This window comes from Diadema antillarum, unplaced genomic scaffold (assembly GCF_040938485.1).
Source record: "Diadema antillarum isolate AM-2024a unplaced genomic scaffold, OU_Dant_1.0 seq00001805_RagTag, whole genome shotgun sequence".
Classification (NCBI taxonomy): Eukaryota; Metazoa; Echinodermata; class Echinoidea; order Diadematoida; family Diadematidae; genus Diadema; species Diadema antillarum.
In genome coordinates this window covers 15,023-26,956 of record NW_027272481.1, presented here as the reverse complement: position 1 = coordinate 26,956, position 11,934 = coordinate 15,023, and the positions used below count along the sequence as shown (strand labels likewise).

Genomic DNA, 11,934 nt, shown 5'->3' with positions numbered 1-11,934 from the left:
AGAGATAGGCACGAAAAGTCACTCAAATACAAGTACACTGTAGTAAAGTGGTATGGGGTTAAAGATCCTTTTCCGCTTTACACATATCCCATCATACACCTGATATTGCTACGTCAACTCATCCACACACACACACGTTACACGCTCACATCATGAATTCACACTCGTTACTCACACACAAAACCACAGACGTAAACCCAATACAGCTGCTGCGTACGGTGGAGGAAAACTGCATTTGTGAGACGAGTTACAACGAGAATATCGATTAAACACTAACGTTTCACCCCATACCAGTTACATTTATCGTGGATAAATGCATGGTGATCGGCGACACATTTAGCCTCATCAACTTTCAACCATTGAAGGAATTGAAGAAGTCAAGATATTTGTAAGTGTTTCTTTACTGCAAGTTCGAACTTCGTGATGACACTCACTCTGTAAACGCATAAAACCTATGTTGTACGAGACATTGTCATTAGTTATCCAATACCGGCGTGCACAGACAGCCAGCAGCTGATCGGTATTGATATTGTTGAACGTTTAATGTAACTGTTAATACTTCTTTTTTTTCTCAAAGCCATGAGTGTGAGAAAATAAATAACTAGCCGGCTTACTAAGTCTAAAATCCACGTCCTTTCAAAGTTTCATGTTATTCCTAGCCGCCCGACCAGCCAGACACCGTGTTAAAGTTTTGCAGGTAGGATAGGGACTCTTGTTGCAGTAGGGACCTAATCCCAATCTTCTCCAAGGATCAAGGTGTCCAAGCCAAATGCCAAGGAAGCTTATTACAGTATTGTACTACTGGCTACTAGTACTAGTTTCTATCTATACTGGGATGCAAATCTAACGTTATGTACCGTAGTTATAAGTAAACTCGGCCTAGCGGGTAAAGTCGGCCGCCAGCGCCCACAGTACATAAAATTGTACTGTGCGCGCTGGCGGCCGACTTTACCCGCTAGGCCGAGTTTACCCGTAACTACGGTATCTAACGTAGAATTCTGGTTTGTGTGTTTAGAATGTAGTTCATGATGTTGCTATTCATTGGCGGATTGGGTGGGGGCGCACTGGGCTGGGCATGTGCCCCTCTTTATCTTTGGCTTTGCTACAACAAAAGAAATGATATGAAAAAAAAAGAGATCACACCAATGCAATTAAAGAACATGTAAATGGTTGTTGTTACTATGCAGGGGCCATCAAACTTTTTCGCTTGGGTGGGGGGGGGGGGAGGGAGGTCAAGGTCAATGCTATTTTATGAGAGAGCTGTGACAAATATTGCTCATTTCATTGTTTCATTACTTATACCTCAACTTGTTTCTCCTTGAACTATTATCTATTAGGAAGTGAGTGATGCAAGGCAATACAAATGTACAATAGACGGCGCCATACATCACTTGACGAGAGCAGCGAGTCCTCCACCTCTGGTTACCATCACCGTAGTGGTTGGACTGTAACAACACACAACATTCCTCCCGTCACACTCGGTGCAGCCGCAGCTGGGAACGCCAGCGAGATGACGTGTCGGGATCGCACACAGGAGTTCCTGTTCACCATCAAGTCCATGCAGACAAGACAGGTACTTGAATTTCTCATTTGTTGCTCAATGCAGTATAATCACAAATGCAGCATCCGGGAGGCAATATACCAGGATGTCATGTGCCGATGAGGCCAGAGAGGTGTCCAAGCTTCTCGCAATCTCACACGTCCAATCCCATTTGATGATTTAGATATGTAAGAAAGCAAAGGCTCTTCATACTAAAGTTGTGCTGTGGCCCCACCCAAAGATGATGACATCCAGACCATTTAAAAAACCCACCTTCATGAAGGTTTCCCTCAGAGCCCTGCCCTTTTTTTTTTTTTTCTGACTTGAAACCAACTGGAAATGTGAGGTCATTTGGCTTCATTATGATTTTGGTTGTGAGTGAGTGTGGTTTTTTTTTCCATGGTGAACAAGATGATTTGGCCCTTATAGAAAAAAAATAATAAAAGAGTTAAGAAAGAAAACGGTGATAAGCAAGTTACGCTAATGAGATCAGTAGTACTGTATATAGGGCTAGTGTATGGGATATATGAGACAGGATTGTCATTGATACGTTCGATACAGTCTGCATCACACACATTGTTGGGGATTAAGAATTTTGAGTGAAAATATGCTACAAGTATCTTTATTGAGGTTGAACTGCTATTATTGCACTGAACTGAGAGGCAAGAGAGAGAGCTTTGAATATTTTTAGGCTATAAAGTTCAGTCAGTACTTCATCTCTCTGTAAAAGGGTCATGCAGGAAATTGTAAATGTTACCTTCTGGATGATTTGATAGTAATGACATGTTTTTAGCAAATCAAAACAAGAGTTACATTAAGGTGACAGATATTTGAAATTTTTTGAGAATGAAGCATCATACTTTGTGAACCTGTTGACAGTTGTGGCCATTTTGGTGGTGATCCTTTTTCTTTCACCAATCAATGCACATCTTAATGTTATATTTAAAAAAAATCTTGGTTATTGGGGATATCCTTGTCTATAGAAGAAAAAAAATGAGGACAAAGATTTACCCCTTTTGATTTTCTCGACTTGATGCATTCTAATCACATATTAATCCTTTGCAGGGCAATGGAGTCAACCCAAATAGACAGAATGGAAAGCAACAACAGCATTCAGATTTCATGCGTATTGCCAAGTAAGTGATGATGTTTCTCAGTCCCCAAGTCTCCCAGGCTGCTGAACCTTTTTTTATCGTTTGTTTGTTTGTTTGTTTGTTTGTTTGTTTGTTTGTTTGTTTGTTTTTGTTTTTGTTTTTTGTGGGGTGGGTGGAGGGAGTAAAAGCAGGATGACATCATGAAGGTCCAATGGCCCGTGGAATGACTTCTTGATAGTGATAACTGGTGATTAGATTTCTGTTCAGAGGGTGAAATTCAGTGACCTTATAACTCTTCTGCAGCGTCTGCAGCAAGCTGCACCAACCTGCATCGCACATTGCATTATTAAAAGTAGTTTACTGTGTAAAAGAAACCCTGGTTCTGTTTCAGTGTTCTTGTGCTTCTAGATGTATTCACTCCAAGTTTATGATAATCTTTTTTTTTTGTGAATCTATCAAGATATATGTGCTACATACTTGAAGTCCTCAGCATTTTATATGCGTTATTGCCTCAAATGTTACAGCGCATAACAAATGAGAAGGTTAAATGTTGCCGAAAATGAAATGTGAGTCTGTTTTTTTTTTTTCTTGAAACATTGCAGAAAAATTGGCAAGGACCTCAGCAATACCTACACAAAACTGGAGAAGTTAACAATATGTAAGTTTGCACACTAATCTTCATTTCAGCATGTGTGTGTGTGTGTGTGTATGAATACCACTGAATTTCTCCACAGTGTGTTCACTATGCAATTGTTTATAAACTGTGACAGTGGTGGAAAAGTCAAATCTTCAACTCATTGCCAGGCAATTTACATATGATGTTGTTATGATGCTACTAGTCTCTTGATACATTGATCGACATGTGTGCGCCTGTAAAATGGCTGCGACTGGCTGGAATGCTCCCCAGGGAGTGGAGAGTGAACACTGGCAGTGCTGGTTTGAAATAATGTATCCAGTGACCAGGGCAATAATAGTTTGTAAAGTTCAATGAGATACTTGACAAGTGTGAAGTGCGCTATATAAAAACCAGCTATTATTGTTATCAAGCTGCCGTGTTTGTGGTGGTTGTAATGACTACAAATGTATGTTCTCTTTTTTCTTTCTTAATCAGTATAATATTTTGGATTTCAAATTGCAAGAAAGTTTTGTTGGTGTTTCATTTTGTTGTACAATTAAAAATTGTCTGTTGTCTTTCTGTATAAAATCCACAGTGCAGTATATTGTGTTTAGGAAATGAGAAAAAACATTTCACTTGTCTTTATCTTTGTCTCCTTTAGTGGCGAAGAGGAAATCATTATTTGACGACAAATCCGTTGAGATTCAAGAACTCACATACATCATTAAGCAAGACATCAACAGTCTCAACAAGCAGATATGCCAATTGCAGCAGGTATGTGTTTTTACGGGGTGATGAAGTGCTTGTGTGTGTCAATGGTGTACAACTTGTAGGTGTCGCCATACTTATCACACATTGAAAGATTTGGCATCATGCAAAGTATTGGCCAGTTTGTCATTTGTAGAAGTATAAACAGTAATGTGCTTTATAGCATGACATCAATGAAGCATTCCTTGTTTTGAAAGTCTTGTAAAATATGAACAGATTTTATAATTAGAATATGATTAGGACCAAGGTCACAAATTTGCAAAATATAAGATCAAATGTATCCACTGGTGTTGTGATGCAACATAAAAATATACTCAACGTACCTTCCATCTTTTTCAAATGAAGCATGTTTGTGAAATTTGAAATCAAATTGATCCACTAGTGTTAGTGATGGGCTATGAACAACACCCTCGAGTTACCTTTTGAATTTCCACATACATTTGTACTTTGAATCTGTACAGAAGCAATGGCAAGATAATCTACAGTGTATGTGTTAAAATTGCTTTCAGAATATGATGTGAATGATAATGATGCAGGTGTAGTTATAACTTAAGGAACATGTCCATGAAGATTACAGTCAGAGGTCAAGATTAGACTTAAAATTGAACTTATTACAATGATTTTGTATACGATTAATCCAGTCTGCTTCTTTTGGAGATACAATATCATCAATAGACAAAAATATGCTATTATGTAGAAATGCAGAAAAAGTTGATACGTCTACAATTAAAAAATATATTTATAATGTGTTGATGATTGTGATTCTTTCTCCAGTGTATAGTCCTTTGAAAGCAGGTGTTGAACTCCATGCTTTACAACTGTTACTTTATGTCTCCTTTGTGTTGCAGCATGCGAAGCAAGGTGGACAGAATGGCCGTCACATACAGACACATTCCAACACTGTGGTGTTGTCACTTCAGTCAAGACTGGCCAACATGTCAAATTCCTTCAAAACTGTGCTTGAAGTGAGGACGCAGGTAAGCCAGCCTTACTGAATCATCAACTGCTTTCTGTTTCGCAAGTCTGTTTATGGAAAGACTGGTACTGAGCTGCTCAGCATAATAATAGATATGATTTAACCTGTGTAAGAAAGTGATTGAGGAGATTGAAGATTTTCATGTGTGTGTCTGTCATAGGCTGTTCCAGAGTAGCGTGCATTTATTTTACAATCCTTCCATGGTTTGTTCTTTAGAAATCTTGTAGGATTTACTGGTATCCAATTGCCCTCAGGTTATGTGGTTGTAGTGTTATATGAAACATAATTATGGTTGATGTTATAGCACCATTGTAGATTAAATAAGGGCAAACATTTACATGTACTCCAATTATTTAAAGGCTTCATCAACTTGTACTTATTGTGTAGATACTGTATCTATGCATCTTTGCTAATTTTATGCCTTACATTAATGCTAATGACAACATTTTCAGTTCACGACTACATACTTTACACAATTGTGTGTGTGTGTTGTTGTTTTTTTCATTCTGTGCTGTATGGATGTGTTGCTTTCTTATTAGTAGCTGACTTATTTCATGTTTGAATTTCACTGATAGAACTTGAAAGATCAGAAATCGAGAAGAGAGCAGTTCTCATCGAGTCAAACACCTTCATCAGCTCGATCAAGTAAGAAATCTATTTTTGTTGATTTTGTGATAAACTTGTATTTCAATCTTTGACACTAATGACATTTGTGAAACATCCATTGAAACATATATGTAATTCAAATGTATTAATCCATTTTATGTAAATGTCAATACTTTAACAATCTGGTAAATTGGAAATATTTTTTGAACATAAACCGTAATCTAGTACTATATCAGGCTCAGCATTAGCGGTCATCCGGTGGCCCAGGGCCACTAAAAATTTATGTCGGGCAACCAAATTTTTAACAAGGTTATCTTTTGGTGGCATGATTGTACAGCTAAATTTCAAAATGAAATCTTATATTTTCTTTTATTTCTGCCCTCTACATTTCTTTTTTGGGCCACCAAAATGTCACATTCTAAGATTTTAATGGCCTGGATGGGCCACCAAAAAAAAAACAAAAACAAAAACAAAACAAAAAAAAAACTGTTATTGTCAAGCCCTGCTATTGTGCACCATACATTTCACTATTGGGTCTTGTTAGACAATTTTGAGAGTGATTGATTTCTTGATTCAGAACCACATTGAGTGAGTGAGAAAGAAGAAGAATTATTTTTTTCAAGGGAAAAGTTGATTGCCCACCTTAGAGATGATACACAGTACAAAGACTTTGTGTTATGTCTGGCAATGTTTTTGAGAATTATTGATTATGGAAGGATCAAGTGAATTGCAGAATTCATGAAAAATAGAGACACTTCGAAATATTCTGTGTCGTTACAATCACTTCACGTGCTGATAGATGTGAAGGTCGGGACGACTGAAGTGTGTGTGTGTGTGTGTGTGTGTGTGTGAGTGTGTTTATGTCTGCCTGTGTTTGTTTGGTTCTCATAAGGCTAACCATTTCCAAGGAGAAGCTTTCATCTCATGAGCAACTGCCTACATTTCAACCTAATTTTATTTATTAGGTTGCCATTTTTATGCCTCCGCCAACGAAGTGGCCGGAGGCATTATGTTTTCGGGTCGTCCGTCCGTCCGTCCGTACGTCCGTCCTGTTTTGTTTTTGTCGATATCTCAAGAACCGTGAGGTGGTTTTGCATCAAACTTGGTATGAGGGTATATCCTTGAGGGATGATACTTTGTTTGGATTTTAGGGTCACGGGGTCAAAGGTCACAGGTTATTTTGTGAAAAAAAGGTTGAAATTTCATGTTTTTCTCCATATCTCGCAAATGGTTTAAGGTATCTTCATGGAACTTAGTATATATGCATGTACCGATGGGCAGTGATTATCTAGGGAAGTTGGGGGTCATGGGTCAAAGGTCAGGGGGGTCAAAGGTCAAGGTCAACTCCTCAAAATATCACTACTTTCCTTATATTTATGCAATGCCTGAAGGATTTTTTTAAAACTTGATGTATGCATGTATAACCCAATATATATTCTGTGGGAAGTTTCTTGCCAAAAGGTCAAAGGTCAAAGGTCAAGTGAAAGTGCTAAATTGCACTTCTTCCTCCATATCTCAAAAGTAACTCAAGGTATTATCATGAAACTTACATATTTATGCATGTTCTACCTAACAGCGATTCTCTTTGGAACTGTGAGGTCAAAGGTCAAAGGCCAGGTTTAGATAATACTATTTTACCATTTGATACTGAAATTATACTTTTTCTCAATACCTTGAAAATTACTCAATGCATAAACTTATAAAAGGGTCAAAAGTCAAGTAAAAATCATCAGTTCCCCCAAATAACTGCACTCTGACGTTTTAATCATTCATCCAGTTGAACCTAGTTCTAGGAAAGTGAACATTCAGCACATTTGTGGCAAACCTGTCATTTTAATATTTTGCCAATTGTGTGAAACTGTCATCACACATTGTCAAGACATTGTACTATAGACCTATTAGGAGAACCATGCATTATGGCAGAGGCATACACCAGTCGCCGTAGCGACATTTCTAGTTTAACAGTTGTTATGATCAGTGTAATTAGAACTATAATTCATTTGTGATGAGTGATAAGATTTCAATATCACTGTAAGCAGACCTAGTGCAAATATATATGATTGCCATTGGTACTCACTTATTTACATTTTGATTATGTTAAGAGGTCATGGTATGCAAATTCTTTTTTTTTTTTTCTTGTTTTTGGCAATGGATATTAGGATTCTGGTCAAGGTGATAGATGTGTACACAACCTTCATCAGCACAATCAGCACATCTTAGAAACAAACAAAACAAAACTGTAAACAAAGACAGGCCCAAGTCAGTGCCACTTTTGATGTTCTTTTATTGCTTTGCTGTTAAGAACAGCATTAGTAAGATTGTGTGAATTTACATAAATTCCATTGAAACCTTGTTTTGTATTTTTCCTTCCTTAACCCCAAAAAGGCTCACTGTTGGATGATCAGCAGTCCAACGGCCACACTACCATCGACATGGGTGGCTTTGATGGGACGCGCCACCGTGGCCAGCAGTCCATGCAGCTGGTGGCCCAGCAGGACAACTACATCAAGAGCCGGGAGGAGACCATGCACAACATTGAGAGCACCATTGTGGAGCTCAGCGGTATCTTCCAGCAGCTGGCTCACATGGTCAAGGAACAAGAGGAACAGGTTCAGAGGTCAGTCCCACAAATGGTCATCTCCAGAGGGTTCCCCATGTCATGCTCTTGTGTCTACTCACTGCGCTCTTACGATTACTCTCTGTGATCGAACCTTAGACACAGTAGCAGTGATGTCCCATAGCTTGACTTTCATTCATGTTTGTAGAAAGCATGAAATCATGCAAGATGTTACATTTCTCAAGGCACGTCTAAAAATACAGTGGGTAAATGATACTATCCAGGGAAATTGGAATGGTATACATGTAACTCATCGACAGGAAATGAAATTAGTGAAAATATTCAGCTGCTGCAAAACTTTGTCAGTTACGAAAAATGCTGAAACAAAATCATGAGGAATTGTCGTTTTTGCTGTCATGTACAATCGTATCCTTTGTGGTACTAACAGTTATTTTCGAGAAGGATGACTTCTTCTGTTTCTTCTTCATGTTCCTCTCATTATTGCCACTTTTATTGTTAATCAGTAGTAGTAGTATTAGTATTCTAATTGTTTCAGTTGTCACCATCACTGATATCTTTTTGCTATATGGCAACATGTTATAAAGAATGATTATACATCAGTTTACTAAATGAATATATTTTGCTATTCTCTGCACCCAGAATTGACAGTAACATTGATGACACGGCGACCAATGTGGAGGCAGCGCACGGTGAGCTCTTGAAGTATTTCCAGTCAGTGACATCTAACAGGTGGCTCATGATCAAAGTGTTTCTCGTCCTCATCGTTTTCTTCATCGTCTTCGTTGTCTTCGTTGCTTGATCACGATACCTGCAGGCCTCACTCGCACTTTCGCACTGGCCTGAATCGCTGCCGGCGGCCACAAGCAGCCTGGTGCCTTGCTTAGGGGCACACAGCCAGTGTTGTGATGTGACACGGGACAAAAGACCTTTGTGAACAATCAGACATTCTTTCTTAATAGCTGGCTGCTGGTCTGCGTCGTGTAGAGCTTTGCCAAAATAACAAAAGAAAGAGTAGTTAACCTGTTTTGATACAGGAGCTGAAACAAAATAGTAGCTGTAATTTCTGCATGCAGCCTCTCTCGGATTGTCAAGACTCAAGGAACAAGGGTCTTGATGAAACTTGGGAATGTCTACCTGGTATTTGATATATCGCATTTTCATTGTGAGATGGTGTATGATTGATGAGTGGGCGTAGCGACAACTGGCACGCAGCAAATCAAAGAGTCAGCATTTGTTCTTTCCTGTCAGTAAGAACCATTTCCCGTACTGCTTATTTCACAGTGCTGATCATACAAGACATTGATGGGGAATGCGTGGTCGTTCTCTACGTGAAAACAATATAAGGTCTATATGTGAATGAGGTATAGATTTTCCTGAATCATTTTTGTCTTTTACAATGAAAATGATTGTTGATTGCACTTTGTGATGTTCTCATTTTGCGTAAACGTGTATGAGGAAAGGTTATTGCGATGTGTGTGTGTATGTTTTTTTTTGGGGGGGGGGGTGGGGGGATATGGCTGATGATCAAAATAAGAGTTCCTCAAAATGGTTACAGCGATGGTGAAATTTTTAATGCATATTGTGTCAGTCAAAGGGAGAATGATCTCTTAGATGTGGATTTTTTTTAATTTTTTTTTTTTCAGAGGAGTAACATCTGGACCATAGCAGATAGAAAAACTTGTTCCATCATCATCTAGTCCCTATCCCTCGCTGTCACGTCAAATATGTGAGCATGTACCTCAAAACTCTGAATAACAAACTTCCTCGAAAGCACTAGTAGTGTGGAGTAGAAGTTCTTGTATATGTAGAGTGCACGCCATGGAAGCAGTCATTCATTTTTCATTGAATTATGGCACCCTTTATGCTTCTAACTGAAAGTGTTCACAGCTCAGTTTAACTTTTGTGATGCAAATTTGAATTTACGCTTGTGATGTATGATCTCTTGTTTCATTGTGTGAGCCATACTGATCTACCAAGCTAACATAGCCTTCACTAAACACAGAAGGGATTTAATGAGAAGAAAGCATACACATGGCAGGAGAAATAGTACCACAATATTTGTTGACATAACTACTCCTTAACAGGGGCCTCAAATACATATTTGAATTCAGTATTTTGTATAGAAAGGTTTGCAATACCAATCTACTAAAAGAAGGTATACATAGATCTCACAGTTTATTGGGTTATGTAGTTCTTTGTTGCTTGAAGGTATGTAGTTTTTATAATGTGCAATGGAAACTTACATTATCCACATTATTTGATGATAAAGATGATGGAAAATGAACTTCCAAGTACCCAGTGGTGAGCAATGGTTGTCTGGAATTGCAGTGCAACCCAAAACCCAAATTTCATGGGCAGGCATTTTTACTGAACACATTTCAGTTTTTCTGATGTGATAGTGCTGCTTTGCAGTCCCATGTGTCTGATGCTTGTGTGAAAAAGTACAATGTGTGTGTGCCATGAGTGTTACTTTAGATCAGGGGAAAGCCCCCTAATTCAGGTAGGGTAAGGGGTTTCTCATATGATAAAAAAGCTTTAACATGGACAATAGGGAAACAGGATGCCTCCTAGGTATAGACTTCTATTAATTGGCCTCATTAAAACGAATGTATGTTGATGTTTCTGTTAGGCAGCATTAAGCTGGAGTGAAACCAGTTGTGTTTGCTTTGGGGAGATACTTTGATTCTTGGCTTTCGTAGGTAAGTGACTTGAATAAAGCTTGCCTAGTGAAGATGCTGTGTTGGAAAGTGCTGGGAAAGGTAAAAAAATGGAGTGCTTGGTGAAAGTTGCCTTTGGGCTTCATTTTACATTTTGTATTCTGTGTGCCATTTTACTCAGAGGGAGAGCAAAATTTCACTCTATAAAATTCGTTCTGTTATTGTATCAGATCACCAGATATGTTCGTGTTTTATTTTTTCTCCCACTGTGGGTAGTGATAAATTTCTCTCACTGACACATCCTGGATTGATTTGTTTGTTTGTTAATTTTTTGGTAGCTTGTCATTGTTTGTGATATGAATTTGCATGTGCATAGCTGAATTTGTACGTGTAAGTAGTGTGGAGACTGCAACTGTTTTAGTGTCATTTGTACCATGTTGAAAGTAGTTTCCCTTTCAGAAATGTTGCCACTTATAATCCTGCAATGTCCCATGAAATAATGACTGCAGTTTTGCAAGCGTATCATACGTTTGGTTTAAAAGTATGAATTGCTTGTGAAAAAGGAGAAAAATGCAAGTTGTGATATGTCAGCAAGATAACGAAATGGGGAAACCACCATGCTCAAAACGTACCGGCGAAATCATGTTGACAGTTTGGTTCATGTGTAATGTGGGGGGGGGGGGGGGGGGGGGGAAGGACAGGAATACCACCTTGTATACCTTCCATCCATGTGTATTTTTCCTTGCTGTGAAAGGTGTGCCCGATTTCTGTCATGGTACAGCTATACCCTGCAGTGGCATCAAACTGGTCATTCATTACTATGTAATGTAAGTTCTTTGGAAATGAAAGCAGTGTGATATCAGTGGGTTTACCATGAAAATGAGAGCCGCTGTGACCTTGAAATGATATAACAGATAGAGGGGAAGCAGCATCTATTTACCCTGAAAACCATCTATTATGCCAAGGATTGATTGACAGCGAGACAGAATGAAAGACATACGAGTTTGCCTGTCACAGTGAAATAAGATTTCATGACTATGAATAATTGTTTTAATCGTCTGTCTTTTGTACTTCATCTGAATTGTAGCATTCGTATGTT

General features: G+C 38.5%; 1 protein-coding gene across 1 annotated transcript; it reads left to right on the top strand.

Annotated features, from left to right (window-relative positions):
- Nucleotides 1–201: 201 nt before the first annotated feature.
- Nucleotides 202–11,511, top strand: LOC139712441 (syntaxin-5-like). The gene is made up of 9 exons (XM_071624261.1): nucleotides 202–388; nucleotides 1,338–1,573; nucleotides 2,606–2,676; nucleotides 3,237–3,292; nucleotides 3,912–4,024; nucleotides 4,867–4,995; nucleotides 5,570–5,639; nucleotides 7,986–8,217; nucleotides 8,818–11,511. The coding sequence occupies exons 2-9, from the start codon at nucleotides 1,364–1,366 to the stop codon at nucleotides 8,975–8,977; spliced, it is 1,041 nt and encodes a 346-aa protein (XP_071480362.1). The 5' UTR covers nucleotides 202–388; nucleotides 1,338–1,363; the 3' UTR covers nucleotides 8,978–11,511.
- The last annotated feature ends 423 nt before the right edge of the window (nucleotides 11,512–11,934 follow it).